Genomic DNA, 15342 nt, shown 5'->3' on the forward strand with positions numbered 1-15342 from the left:
TAATTCCAGATAGTTTCGGCAGTGTGAAATTAAAGGATACCCTGGTGGAAAAAATATTTGAAGAAAGAATAAAAAATTCTGAAAAAGTCTTAGGAACTTTGAATTTCTCAACGTTTTCGGACTAGTCTAATTCAGAGTTATTCAGAGTTCTTAATACTTTTTTAAAGTTTCTAAGACTTTTTCAGAGTTTCCTAAGACTTATTCTTTTTTCAAATATTTTTTCCACCAGGGTAATCATCACCGGCTGACATCTTCAAAAAAGTTCGTTTTCATAATACCACAAGTCACAAGTGCACTTCTTGAAAATGAAGTACTGACTTTTTTAAAGTTGGTTTTATACTTGTGGGTAGTACACATTTAAAAAATAAGCTAGTGTAGCGTCACTTTCTCATAAATTGATTGTGAGCTATTCATGCTTCCGTACTTAGGGGGGTTGTAAAACCACGTTTTGCAAGCAAAAAAAAAGTTGTGCTTCCTGCGTAATACGTGAAAAACTTTCGTTTTTTTTTTCAGTTTTTGCAGTTCAATTCAAAAACTATGAGCTTTTGACATAACATGCTGTATCATTTTGAGAGTATACTTAATTTGGAAAAATTGAAGCCCACCTACAGTTTCGTATGTCTAATAGTTTTTGAGATATAAAATCCTTGGAAAATTTCAGAAATTCTAAAATTTTCAGTTTTGTTTATGTTAAACCGTTAGAGATAGAACAAAAGTTTAAATATAAAAAATGTTCCTTATACCAAAATAAACAACTTTTGTTTGAAAAAATTTTTCGTAAACATCATTGTTTTCTCGTGCAGGGGCAAATTAGGCCAAAACTTTGGTGTCTATTTTCTCCCAAAATGTAAAAGATAGAGAGATGAAAATTCAATATATGTAATATGCAAGGTATACTATGTTTAGTCCCAAGTTTGTAACGCATAAAAATATGGATAGTATGAACAAAATTTGGGTATAGGTGTTCAACACGATAACTCAAAAACGAAAAAAGATACAAGCTGCTCAGGACAGCGTGCTCAGCACATAAAAAGTGAGGTCAAATTCGTAAATGGGCAACATAGGTCAAATGGGTCTTGGGTCCGAACAATTGACTGAGTTAATTGTTGAAATACCATGTATAGACAGTGTTGATTACTCTACCACATTACACATATACTTATACATGTCACATATTCATAACTAATATTCCCATATAATACATACAATAAAATTTGCATCTAATGTGCGCCCTCGTGATTAAACAGTGATGTTTACAAAAAAATGTTTCAAATAAAAGTTGTTTTACACATAAACTTTTGTTCTATCTCTAACGGTTTACAAGATGGGTCCTACGGACCCCCAAGAACCAATTGACCTATGTTGCTCATTTACGAACTTGATCTCACTTTTTACGTCCTGAGTACGCTGTTAAACAAATTAAACAAATACGTTTTTAATGCCAACTAGCATATCTAAAACGTATTATCGGGGCTATTAAGCATAACGCGGGATATATAAATATTAAATAAAATTTTGTATTTCTTCTTCTAGTTTTGTAATTCAAAATTGAATTGAATAAATAATTTAACTTGATAAAATAGTCAAATGAATTTAGGATAAATGAATTTGACGGATAATTGTTGGGAGTTACATTACTGGGTGGTAATTTTTCTAAAATTGGAAGTAGAAAGAGAAAACATTTTTTTAATAAACATTTTGTAAAGGTCATATATTATTTTTAATGTTACAAGTTTTCATGTGACCATTCAAAACATGTTTAGCAGAAAAACCTCTTCCACATTTATTACAAATAAATGGTTTTTCTCCTGTATGAATTCTTAAATGAACTTTAAGATTATCACTTCTGTTGAACGACTTATTACAATATGTACAAATATGTTTCCATTCACCTACGACAATAAAAAAAACATTGTTGTTACTGATCTAATTCTTCTATATACTGGTTGTTGATTTTACATCTTGGCATAGTACATCTTCCACGAGTATAAGAGAGTACGTATGTATACATTAAGCAATGCGTACAAGATAGAGGTGTTGTAGGTATATTTTCTAGCTGAGTTGAACGTAACATCAATACGCGTTGAATTGTACACAGCATACACAGCAGCAGTAGAACCATTGTACAGCTTAAAGGGAATTGAAGCTACAACACTTACTAGAAAAATATAACACCTATAACACCTCTTTCTTACACGCATTGCTTAACGTATGTACTCTGCCATACTCGTGGGAGATGCCTATACTAAGATGTAAATTAAACCCATTGTATATAAAAATGTTATGTTCGTTTGTGTATTGCTTAGGTACTCAAAAAGTTCTGCATCGATTGAGCTCAAACTTTAACCCAATATACAAGCAGCTTCAAGGATGGTTTTTATCTATACTTAACCCCCAGGGAGTAGAAGTGAGGATGAAATTTTGTGGAAAACTCATGTCAATAATTTTATAGACAAATACAGATCAACGTTTGCCTGAATGTCGTGTTACTAGGATTTTTTTTGTTATTTCATGTGATTTAGAATATTTACAAAAGATTCTGTAATTCTTATTCTCACCAGCAGTATGTTAGGAATGCTTATTAATCGAAAATTTGAAACTAGATTTTATCGTTTTACGATAAATTTGAAACAATAGTTATAGATAATGGTTATGTAAAGTTCGAACCGATAGAAATTGGCAAACCATTGAAGACAGACACTTATTAAAGAATTTTTTAACAGATTTCTAAAGTAAATACAGATTGAGTATATTTGAAAATATAAAAGATTTTCTTATAAAATCAAATATCGTGGAATGAATTCGATACAGAACTACTAATATGGTTCCATAAAATATCAACTAAATTTTTTCTTTCCTGTCATGGGCACGCATGTTCTTTTTATTCATGAACAATCGAATATTTTCAAATATACCCAAGTGATGGGATATAAATTAAGAGACAATGACGTGTAAATTACAAAACTGTTACTCGGGCGCAAGGGGGTATGGCGGTGGAGGTGAAAGTGGGCATGCATGATTGAATATTTCAAAGATACCCAAGTTTGGTATCAAATAAAAGGGGATGATGTGTACATTAAAAAACTGTAAGTTACATGAAAATCAGTTCAGCCTTTTAAAGGTTTATCAAATTTCATAAAATTTACTAGATACTTCTAATCTATTTCCATGCAACCATAATGTCCCACAGCGAAGTGTGGCAGGATACAGCTAGTTTCTTATAATCATCTTTGAATATTGTATACCTGAATGAACAAATTGATGTTTATGTAAATACTTTTTAGTTTTACATCGTTTATCACAATAACTACATGCAAATTCACCGTCTGTGTGTTGAGATAATTTATGTTGCCTCAAACCTTCTTTCCATTTATATTTTGCATTACAAATATCACATTCGTATTTCTTTTCCTCTGAATGTTTGGTCATATGCTCTTTCAAATGAAAACTGTCTTTAAATTTTGCATCTGAAAATTATTATAGAAAAAATCAGTAACATTTCAGGGCTTCATGACAATTTATGTAGGCTTTAGATAGAGTTGGGTTTATAGATTAATATTCCGGATGTTGACAGAAACCCTATTGGTCAAATTTTTATAACACTTCTCCCTCCCAGAAACAGTTATTTTTAAAGTTGAAAATTAATGAAAATAAATTAAATTTTTGAGCTCTTCTAAATCTTAAAATCACCTTTGAACATTTTTTTAAAAAGTTCTGAAGAGTAATTACAGATTGTTTGATTTAAAATCCTCAATTTTAATTGTTAAAAATTGTTAAATTTTTAAAAGTTATTATGAATTCCTAAAAGTTTTATAATATGGAATAGCTTGTCCTAAGACATTTGAAAAAATAATAAGTCTTAAAAACTGTTAGAAATTCTGAAAAAGTCTTAGGAATTCTTCATTTCTAATAACTCTGCATTTCTAAACATTTTTGGACTGTCTAATTCAGACTAAATAGGCCCTAAGACTTTTTCAGAGTTTCTAAGACTTATTCTTTCTTCAAATATTTTTCCATAGTCATATAATGTATACAAGTCAACTTCTAACTCTTAATGAAAATGTTTTAATTAAAGAGAATTGAAAAAAATACACTCGAACCCGGACTTCTTGGATTCATGTCAAGCGCCCTACCAATTAGGCTATTCGAGTTCTAGACACGAATGCAATTTTTTCAACTCAATGAATTTTTGAATTTGTTTATCCACTTATTTATTAATATTACTTATTGATGTTGTTTACATTTAATCATGCACACGATATTTACATCATGGTCTATTCGACTATATTTTGATATAATATGTTACATACAGGCGTAAACTAAATATTGACAAATATCTGTTCTAGTAATCTTAATTAAAGAGAATTGAAAAAAATACACTCGAACATCTTGACATGAATCCAAGACAAGATATTTGTCAATATTTAGTTTACGCCTGTATGTAACATATTATATCAAAATATAGTCGAATAGACCATGATGTAAATATCGTGTGCATGATTAAATGTAAACAAAAACAATAAGTAATGAAAATGTCTTAGTTACATTATTAAACACTAGACAGCGTCACGCGTGCCGAATCTAAATAGCAGTATTAGTAGAAAATTTAAAATAAATAAACAACCAAATTAATTAATTAATTTTAATTTTGTATAAATTCTATTTATATTTTCATTGAGTTAATAAATAATTTTAATTAATTGATAATAACATTTGTTGAAATAAAAATTAATTATTAATAAATAAATAAATAAATTAGTGGTCAGTAGTTTGGATTCGATACTGGTGGCGTTGCTAGTTAGCAGTTTTGGGAACTAACTCGTACATCAATAACACAACATATGTTTCTAATGCATTTTATACTGAGTTAACAAGCTTGTGTATATATCACTGTGATTTTTCCACCAGGACATATTTGAGTTTTATTGTAGTTAAATGAGTTATTGTTGTTTTGTTTAAACAAAAACGTGAACAATGTCGCTACAAATAATAAATTTGAATTTTAAGAAAAAACCACATGGAACCTTTTTGACGTAAAATTACCCAAAAAACCTCAGGTAGCTGGGCTTTATAAATACCTAAACCTAGCTTTAGGTGGTTGAAAAATTAACATTTAACTGTTTCGGGGGAAGGAGAGTGATATACAAAAATTGGACCAATAAAGTTTCTGGCAACATCGGAATATTTATCTATAAGCTTTTCTAAACAAGAAACAACTAACAAAATGCGGTCCTCTAATTTTGCACACTAAACTCTATCTAGCACCAGTTCCAAATAATAAAATATTTACCACATAGTTTACACTGATATGGTTTTTCTCCGGTATGAGTTCTAGTGTGAATGGTCATATTTCTTCGATCTGCGAATGATTTCCCACAATAGGCACATAAATAACCTTTTTCTTTATGAATCTTAAAAAAAATATATATGATAAAAATTTCTGTTTACCTCAGAGACGGATTATCCATAAAGCAAAGTATTTATTTTTGTTAATAAATATCCTACTAATATTATAAATGCGAAAGTTTGTTAGGATGTATGCATGTTCGTTACCCTTTCACGCAAAAACTACAGAATGGATTTTAATAAAACTTTTCAACAATATAGCTCATAAATCAGAATAACACATAGGCTATAACTTATATATAAGAGCAGTTTTCCGCCTGTTTCGCTGAACGATTTCGATTTTAAAAGAAAAAAAAAATTTGGTTTCATAGTTGGGTAAATCTAACAGATTTTGATATTCAATTCGGGAAATTTTGGGCGAAGTCTAATTTTTTAAATAGGTTTATTTCGTTGTAAAAAACAGTGACAAACAGTGACTTCGATAGCAGGCAAGGTCGATGCACAAATTCATAAAAAACAATTTTGTTTATTCTTATTATATATATATATATATATATATATATATATATGTATATATAATATATATCAAGGTATACTAAGTTTAGTCCCAAATATGCTACGAAAAAAATTTTGGTATAGGTGTTCATAAAATCACCTAATTCTCAAAAACGAAATGAGATGTCGAGCTGAAATTTTTATTGCTTGCTCAGAGCATAAAAAGTGTGGCTAAGCTTGTAAATGAGAAACATAGGTCAAATGGGCCCGCCAAATTTTTGTTTGTTTGATTAATTTTTATTTTCTTATATCGTTAGTTCATCTTTTAAGCCTTGTTTGAATGGTTTAAGCTTTAGAACTCTCAATAGTCAAAGAATATGATAAAGACACAAAGAGAATACGGAAGAGAAAGGTCACAGCAGATGAACCTGTCGAAGATATTATTTTATTACAACGCGATTTTACAGGTTCTAAGGATTAAAGAACTTAAAACTAAGAAATAGAAAGTAAGCACTTCAGAAATGTTACCGATGCAAGAAGTTATAGAGGTGTCGATGCCAACCTTGATTACATAATGATAGCAGCTAAAATCAAAGTTCTGAAACAGAAGGCAGTAAATAAAACTAAAACAAAGAGAAGGTTTAACACGAAGCAACTGGAAAATGAAATTAAAAGAAATGAATTCCAAAAAATCATTAGTGTTAAATTACAAAAGAACGACGAATTTAATAACGTAGAGCAGACTTGAAAGATCTAGCGTACTGGAGATAGCGGGGGGGGGGCACCCAGTAAAAAAGAAGAAAAGTCAGTAGAGCAAAATGGCTAAACAACAACACGAAAGTCAATGAAGAAGAGTACAAGTTACTAAGAAGAGCAGTGAAGAAAGTGTGCCGTCAACGAAAAAGGTAGTTTTTTGAGAATATACTAAAAAATATAGAAGATAATTTTTCCAAAAAGCAATCAAGAGAATTTTTCTAGGGAGTTAAAAATTTAAATGAAAGCAAACAAAGGAACTCAGTATATATGTATAAGAAATGAAGAAGGTGATCTTGTTGGTGAAACCGATGAAAAATTATACCAGTGGGAAAGATATTTTTCAAGCATTCTCAATGCAAACGAAGAACATAATGTACAACTTCATGCACAAAATGAAGAGTTTTCGCAGGAAACTCCCACTGCAACAGAAATTAAAAACATTATACAAAGACTGAAAAATAATAAATCGTCAGGACAAAACGGTATACCTTAGGAAATGTTAAATTATGGAGGGAATCCATTACAAAATATAATTAATGAATTTATACGTGAAGTGTGGAAACAAGAAAAAATGCCATCGAAATGGAATGAATCACTGCTATTACCCTTATTTAAAAACGGAGATCGAACAATATGTAAGAACTACAAAGGAATTGCATTGCTAGACATTACCTACAAAATAATGGCCATAACGATAAAGGATAGACTAGAAGCAGTGATTGAAAATGAAATAGGGGACTATCGGTGTGGTTTTGGTAGTAACAGGTCAACTATCAAATAAATTTTCATAATAAGGCAGATACAAAACAGCAGTTACAATGAAAATCTTCCACTACACATTTTGTTCATTGATTTTAAACAAACATATGGCTCCATTAACAGAAAAAAGTTTGACGAGGCTATGGAAGAGTTAAATATACCAGCAAAATTGATAACGCTCGTAAAAATGACACTTAACAAAATCAAAAATAAAATTCTGACTGATGGGCACGTCTCAAGAGAATTTTATGTTAAAAATGGGCTAAGGCAAGGAGATGCGATTTCTACTACGCTATTTAATATACTGTTAGAAGTGGTAATAGACGAAGAGATAGAGACGTGTTCTGCTCGTGATCTGTAGTCCTTTCAAATGTTGTTGTCATAATGTAAGGAACATAATGGAGGGAACATTTTTCGGTAATGAAGGATAAAATCATTGATGCAGGGGTGGAGGATGCGAGAGTGAAAGTGAAAATCTGTTCGTGATATATAATATGTCCGTCCTTTTTCCAATATAATTTGCGTTACCTAAGAAGCAAAAAATGAAGTGGGCGGATGACTAGGTCTTGCGTGAGGCGTGAAAAAAAGAAATTAAAAAAAAGGGGGGGTAAAAATGGGGACAAAGTTTGCATGGGACAACGTGAATCCTTGGCCCAATCTACTTTAAATTTTGCATAAGCATTCTATAACAGAATATTTCAACCCCTTACTCTTTTATACGGCGTATTAAAATATATATGTATTATGTAAGCCTATGTCCTTTCTTAGACTTAAGAGTTATTTTCTCTTTTATAATATTAGTAAGGACTAGTAAGGATTTGTTTATTACATAATATATTGCTTAACGTATAGGCAATTACATTATTTAATAAAAACTCCAAACTTTTAACATTACTTACATTATTATTAACAGATGTCCATACATTGTACTTCTTCACCCTAATTTATGAAATGGCAAAAAAAAAAATTTTTTTAACTCACCCCTTAAGAAAAAGGTTCTCCTCACACCCCTTTTAGATAATGACAACAACATTGGAAGGACTACGGATCACGAGCAGGACACGTCTTTATCTCTTAGTCCATAATTAGAGAGAGAGTGGGATTAACACCAAATGGAGAGTGTATGACCATCGAAACTAATTAATGGCTTATGCAGACGACAACACAATAATGGCATGAACCAAAAAAAATCTTGTAGTTGCTTTTAAAAACCTTGAACGGGGAGGAAGATCTAATGGGTTGATTATTAATGAGAACACGACTAAGTATATATGAAACTTCGACTAACAAGCAACTCATCGGATACATGCTGCCCGCTAAAGGTTACAATAAATAACGACACGATTACTATATATAACCAGTACGACGAATTACCAAAAATTAGAGAGAGAACAGCGAAGGGTTCTAGAATCGTTGGAGCATAGAGGCAATTCCTTCATTCTAAGATTAGGTCTGCAAACACAAAAATTAGGGTATACAAATCCATAATTCGCCCAACGGTAACGTATGGTTCCGAGTTATGGAAATTGAATCAAAAAGAGAAGGATACCCTTAAAATATGGGAACGAAAAATATTAAGAACCATATTTAGAAGACGAAAAGTGGCGCTAATTTTTTAAACTGCCTACTAGCGCTTAATTTCTTAATCCGCCTCTGATTTACCCACTGAATTATAAATAATACCTGCATATGTCTTCGACAAGCTTCAACATTATTAAATGTTTTTCCACATTTATCACAAACATTATGTTTTTGATTATGTTCTATTAAATTAGTAAAACAACCACAATCTTTTAAACACCATTTACAAACACTGGGTCCAGAACAATGAGTTTTAAAATCTTTTCCTCTGTTAAAATCTGTTTTACAAAACTCACACTGCACCACCGATTTTGAATGAACGTCTTTGACATGATCAAACAATTTAATCGTACTTGTAAACTCCGCTTCACAATCTGTACATTTATAATTCACTACTTTACTACTTTTTTTAGAATTTGAACTACTGTGAGTAAAATCATCAGTGGCCTCCTCTTTTACAATGATTTCAACTTGATCTGCGGAATAATTAATTTTGGAATCATAAAAATTAAAATCATCGTCTTTATTATCGTCATCATCATAAAAATCAAAATCATTATCTAATATTTCATTTTGTAAAATTGTTTCTTCTATTTTTATTTTATTTTGTGAATTTTCAACTAAAGTTTGTAAACGTTTTTCTGATGATATACATTTGAGTTTAAGTTTGTAACTTTGTTCTAAATGTTGCGAACATTGAAGGCATAAGTTTTTAGGCAGGGAATCATTTTCGAAAATCTGAAATTAAAAGGGAAAATTGAAAGAAAATATAACGAAAATTTGTTTTTTATTTATAACTTACGTTAACAGAAGCACATTCTTTTAACATTTCCTGATATGTTTTATCTTCTAAATTAAAAATTTGAAAAACTGAAATTAATTGTTCCCTCTTCTCTAAACATATTCTACACAAAATCGGAAAATCAGTTAATTCAATTATACTTTCTTCCATTATTTTTAAATTTATTTTTCCCACTTTCTTTATTTACGAACACATGAAAATTACGAAACTATGATTACCTCATATATTTGTTTTTGCAAATATCTCCTAAACTATGAAATAATTGAAAATAATTCTGATTTTTTGAATTTTCGATCTTTTGATAATAAAATTGTCTCCGAAATAATCTCTCGATGGCCTCTATAACGTTCTTCTAGCGACGTCTGTGATTCTTCTTCAATGATTTTCGTCTAGTGAACAGTACGTGATCCTTTAAGGAATTTTTCTTTAATCCTAATTTTTAATGCGCTATAGTAAAATTTTTAAATCAGGGTAATAATAACTACATTAATAGTAGTGCCGTAATAGGGTTGATAGCGTCTAGACCTGTCCAGCCGCTGGACTCCACTCCAGCGTCCTCTTTGGTAACATTTTGATACCCCCCCTCCCAGAGAAAGCAATATCACTTGGAGAAAGTGATGTTTGAAACTACAGAACTTTGCCGAGACTAGAAGCATCAAGGAAAGTAAACAGTTTCTCTACTTAAACATATCTGAGTCCTTGTTTAAACAGATTATTTACAATTAGCTTTTGTTCACGACTTCGCTCGTGATAATGATTCATTTAAATGGATTTCATACAATAATCATTGATTCATTTAGAGAACCTGCCTTTACCTCTCTTATCCTCTCCATATATTACTCGCAATATAGACAATGCCAACTTTGAAGACCCACTTACAATCCTTCAATCCGCTTGTCCTTGCGTACCGTGACCCCTACTAAGCAATAACTTTAGCATTCGGTCATGGAATTCACTGTGCTACCTTAAAGAATTAAATAAAAAAATGATAAGTACAGTAAAGTTAAACCTCCTGGTGGAAATATTTTTTATCAATAGTTCAGTGTTCTGAAAAACAATTCTAGAAGAATGAGTAACTAAAAAAATCAAACATTCTGAAAAGTATGAAAAGATTTATGTAAAACTTATTAAGCAGTTTGAAGACTAAATTTTTGGACTAGAAGACTTTTTCAGAATTAAGATATTTTATGAAAATTTAGCTAAAGTAACAGTAAGACTTTTTCAGAATTAATCAGAGTAAAATTTAAGAGATATCTGATTTTCAAAAAATTAATTGCTGTAGGTTTTACCCGAGTAGAAATTTTAATCCGGGTCTGATCCAATTGGCCGTAGGTTCTATCCGGCTTGGATGTGGAAAATCTGATCAGATTCGGACAAGTTGTGTAACGCTTGAGTCGCTCCGGCCCGGAGCTGGTACACTCATCCGGCCCGGAGCTGGTACACTCATCCGGCCCACATCGACTCTGCTTTTACGGCCCTGATAGAGGTATTTTTATCCCTCCCGGATTGGTTCTCGACTGATCAAAAACTGATCCAATTTTTCTGAAATGACATCATGCTGAGAAGTGGTGGGCCGGATCAAATTCGGATAAGATTTGTAACACTTGAGACAGTCCGGGCCTGAAGCTGGTGCACATATCCGGCCCACATTAATTAAGCTGTTATGACAAATTTTACTTAAGAAGCTTGAGTTTGTATTCACATTTTTAAGTAATAAAAATGACTCTTTTAAAATGCTTTGCAAGTATATAGGCAGGTTTGTGTTTCTCTACATAAATGTTCTAAACAAAAATAATATATTCACATAAGTGACCACATGTTTGTTATTTCCAAAATATAATCTATCCAAAAAGGACAAGATTCAATTTTGTTTATATTACAAATTGATAGTATTTATACTTCTTTAGGTGACAATAATATTACAATTACTGGGCAAACACTAAAAAAGGAAAACCAATTTACAACTATCCATGTTCATCAGAATCATTAAATATGTGGAATGTGACTAGAAGAGATTCCAATATTATCACTTGTTCATTAACTAACATTGAGAAAAAAATGATTTGTATTGACTTAATTGACATTTAATATCATAGCATACTTTGTTATTAAGTTATGTCATTATTATTAAATATTTGTTGAAATTAAAATGAATTGAAACTTTATTCATTTTCAAGGTTTTTGATGTGAAACATCTATAGCCACGTTATATGATGGTGTATATATACAGTCTATATGCAGTAGTGTGTAGACAGTAGTAGTAGCTATATGATGGTATATATATACAGTGTGTGTTTGAAGCATCTTGGGATATAAATATGTCTGTAGTATGACTGAATACAGAATACATTCGTTTAGTAATGCATCTAAAAGAGAGGTATTATATACATGCATTGAATTACTTGGAAGACACTTGGAGGTGGGAGTTTTTTAGTTACAGATAACTATTAAGTTAGTATGCAACAAATCTCCCACTCTCTGCATGCATACAACGCAACAGCTTGTCCTATCGTATCTGTTTATCGTATCTGTAGTGTTACAATACATGAATAATACCTCTCTTTTAGATGCATTACTAAACGAATGTATTCTGTATTCAGTCATACTACAGACATATTTATATCCCAAGATGCTTCAAACACAGGCTGTATATACAGTCTATATGCAGTGGTGTGTACAATAGATGCTGTATTTATTAGATCCCACCAAAAACATAAATGTGTAAAAAGGCGTAGATGTCACAGAATCCCAATAAACTCAATTACGTCAGCCCAAAAAAGTTGTGAAATCCCTTAGAGAAAAAAATTCTTCGAAAAAAATTTATAAAAATGACATAAATTTATTGAGTAACTTTTCCGTAAAGAAGCATTAAAGTATTACATTAGCAACTTTTCGGTGACTTCATACCTACACGCACCTGTATAGGAGAACAAAAGATAATCGTTACCTACTTTCTCCCTCCTCCCCTCTAATGTTATGACGTTATAATTTTTTCACAACTTTTATTTAACATCAAAATTTAAATTTAAACAATCAAAGTATTCTTTATATTAAAGTCAAGCACCTACTTAACAAAGGCCTAATTTTTTTTACTAAAGTACGAAAATTATTGCTTTAAATTTTACTTCGCAAGTTTTTATACCATGTATATATGAAATATACATAGTATTATAAGTTTAGTCCCAAGTGTGTGACGCCTAAAAATATTGATGCTACAAAAAAAAAATTGGTATAGGTGTTCATAAAATCACCTAATTAATCCATTTCCGGTTGTCCGTCCGTCCGTCCGTTCGTCCGTCTGTGGACACGATTACTCAAAAACAAAAAGAGATATCAAGCTGAAATTTTTACAGCGTGCTTAGGACGGAAAAAGTGAGGTCAAGTTCGTAAATGAGCAACATGGGTCAATTGGATCTTGGGTCCGTAGGACCCATCTTGTAAACCGTTAGAGATAGAACAAAAGTTTAAATGTAAAAAATGTTCCTTATCAAAAATTAAACAACTTTAGTTTGAAACATTTTTTCGTAAACATCACTGTTTACCCGTGAGGGCGACAATTAGGGCGGAAATTTTATAATATGTACTATACTTGATTATCAGTTATGTATGTGTCACATGTTGGTATATGTAATGTGATAAAGAAATCAACACTGACTATATATGGTATTTCAACAATTAACTCAGTCAATTGTTTGTTTTCACTTGTTTATTTTTAGATTCGTTTTTATATTCCGAATACTTGCGAAGTAAAATATTAAATAAATACGTACTAAGGACAAACTTACACAATAAATTTAAAGCAATAATTTTCGTACTTTAGTAAAAAAAATTAGGCCTTTGTTAAGTAGGTGCTTGACTTTAATCTCCTATACAGGTGCGTGTAGGTATGAAGTCATCGAAAAGTTGCTAATATAATATTTTAATGCTTCTTTACGGAAAAGTTACTCAATAAATTTATGCCATTTTCATAAATTTTTTTCGAAGAATTTTTTTCTCTACGGGATTTCACAACTTTTTTGGGCTGACGTAATTGAGTTTATTGGGATTCTGTGACATCTACGCTTTTTTACACATTTATGTTTTTGGTGGGATATAAACATTACTCGTAGATAAATAATATTATATATCATAACAAGATTATACATATTTGTTTGAATTATGTAGGGCAGGCAGTGTCTTTCTGTCTATAAGCAATGCACGCCACTGCCAAATACTAATTATACCATGTATATATGAAATATACATAGTATATTAAGTTTCGTCCCAAGTTTGTAACGCTTAAAAATATTGATGCTAAGAAAAAAAATTTGGTATAGGTGTTCATAGAAACACCTAATTAATCCATTTCCGGTTGTCGCAAATGAGCACCATAGGTCATTTGGGTCTTGGGTCCGTAGGACCCATCTTGTAAACCGTTAGAGATAGAACAAAAGTTTAAATGTAAAAAATGTTCCTTATAAAAAAATAAAAAACTTTTGTTTGAAATATTTTTTTGTAAACATCACTGTTTACCCACGAGGGCGTTAATTAGGTGCAAATTTTATAATATGTATTAATATAGGAATATCAGTTGTGTGTGTGTCTATTTAAAAGTGAATATCTTTTGTTATTTACGTGACGTCAAAAAACAAACGATTGCGCATCAACACTGTCTATACATGGTATTTCAACAATTAACTAAGTCAATTGTTTGTTTTCACTTGTTATAAATAAATTTCGTAAGCAAAGTTTCGTAAACGAAACCAAAGATCTACAGATCTTTTTACAATTTTTAACAAAATTTGTATACAAGTTTCTTTATTAATTTCATTTTCTAGTTTTGTTTTTTCTAATTCTATAATTTCATCGTTTTTATTTGTTTTATTATTCAATTTTTGTATTTGTTTATTTATTAATTCTGTAATTTTATCAAAATAAAATAATGCTTGTTGTATTAATTCTAAATCTTTTTTAATAGTTCCTATTTTCTCATAAGATTTAGTTAAAATATTATAAATTATATATTTTTCATCAAACTTTAAATTTGAATCATTTAATTCAATTTGTTTTAAATAATTTAATGATTCATTATAAATTTGTAAAGCTTCTTCTGTTTTATTACATGATATGTATTTATTACCTAAATTATAATGTTTATCACCTAATTCTATTAAAATTTTAATATTCAATTGATTATATTTAATATTATTTAAATTTAATTTGTATTGTTTTATTAAATCTAATGCGTGTTTTAAATATTTTATTGATTGTTCATATTCATTAATTAATAAATTTAAATGTTTAGTTTTAGTAGCATAATACCCACAAGCACATGCTAAATTAAAAGCACCTTCCTGCTTATCTGTATTAATATTTATTTTAATTAAATAATTGTTTGTTTTTGTAAATAATTCTATAAAATCATTTTCACAATTAATTAAAAGAAAAAGACAATTGCAACTATATGTAAATTCCTTATAAATTTTATTTAACGCATTGTTAATTATTGCATTAATTACTTTTATATTTTTAATTAAATTATTGAATTCATTTTCAAGTTTAATTAATTGTAATTTTAAATTATTTACATTATAATTCATTTGATTTTTATCATTAATAATTAG

General features: G+C 30.1%; 1 protein-coding gene across 1 annotated transcript; it reads right to left on the bottom strand.

Annotated features, from left to right (window-relative positions):
• Positions 1-1707: 1707 nt before the first annotated feature.
• Positions 1708-9889, bottom strand: LOC123293105 (zinc finger protein 615-like). Its single transcript, XM_044873820.1, has 5 exons — positions 9740-9889; positions 9040-9675; positions 5291-5411; positions 3246-3467; positions 1708-1892 (listed from the first exon to the last, which is right to left on the bottom strand). Exons 1-5 carry the CDS (start codon positions 9887-9889, stop codon positions 1708-1710), a joined length of 1314 nt encoding a protein of 437 aa, XP_044729755.1.
• Between the last annotated feature and the right edge of the window lie 5453 nt (positions 9890-15342).

This window comes from Chrysoperla carnea, chromosome 2, assembly GCF_905475395.1.
Source record: "Chrysoperla carnea chromosome 2, inChrCarn1.1, whole genome shotgun sequence".
In the NCBI taxonomy this organism is placed as follows: Eukaryota; Metazoa; Arthropoda; class Insecta; order Neuroptera; family Chrysopidae; genus Chrysoperla; species Chrysoperla carnea.

Coding starts and splice junctions, on each gene's coding strand:
- LOC123293105 (XM_044873820.1), bottom strand. CDS start 9,889: ATGGAAGAAAGTATAATTGAATTAACTGATTTTCCGATTTTGTGTAGA. Junction 3,468..5,290: donor ATATCAGTGTAAACTATGTG/GTAAATATTTTA, acceptor AATAATTTTCAG/ATGCAAAATTTAAAGACAGT. Junction 1,893..3,245: donor ACATCAATTTGTTCATTCAG/GTATACAATATT, acceptor TTATTGTCGTAG/GTGAATGGAAACATATTTGT.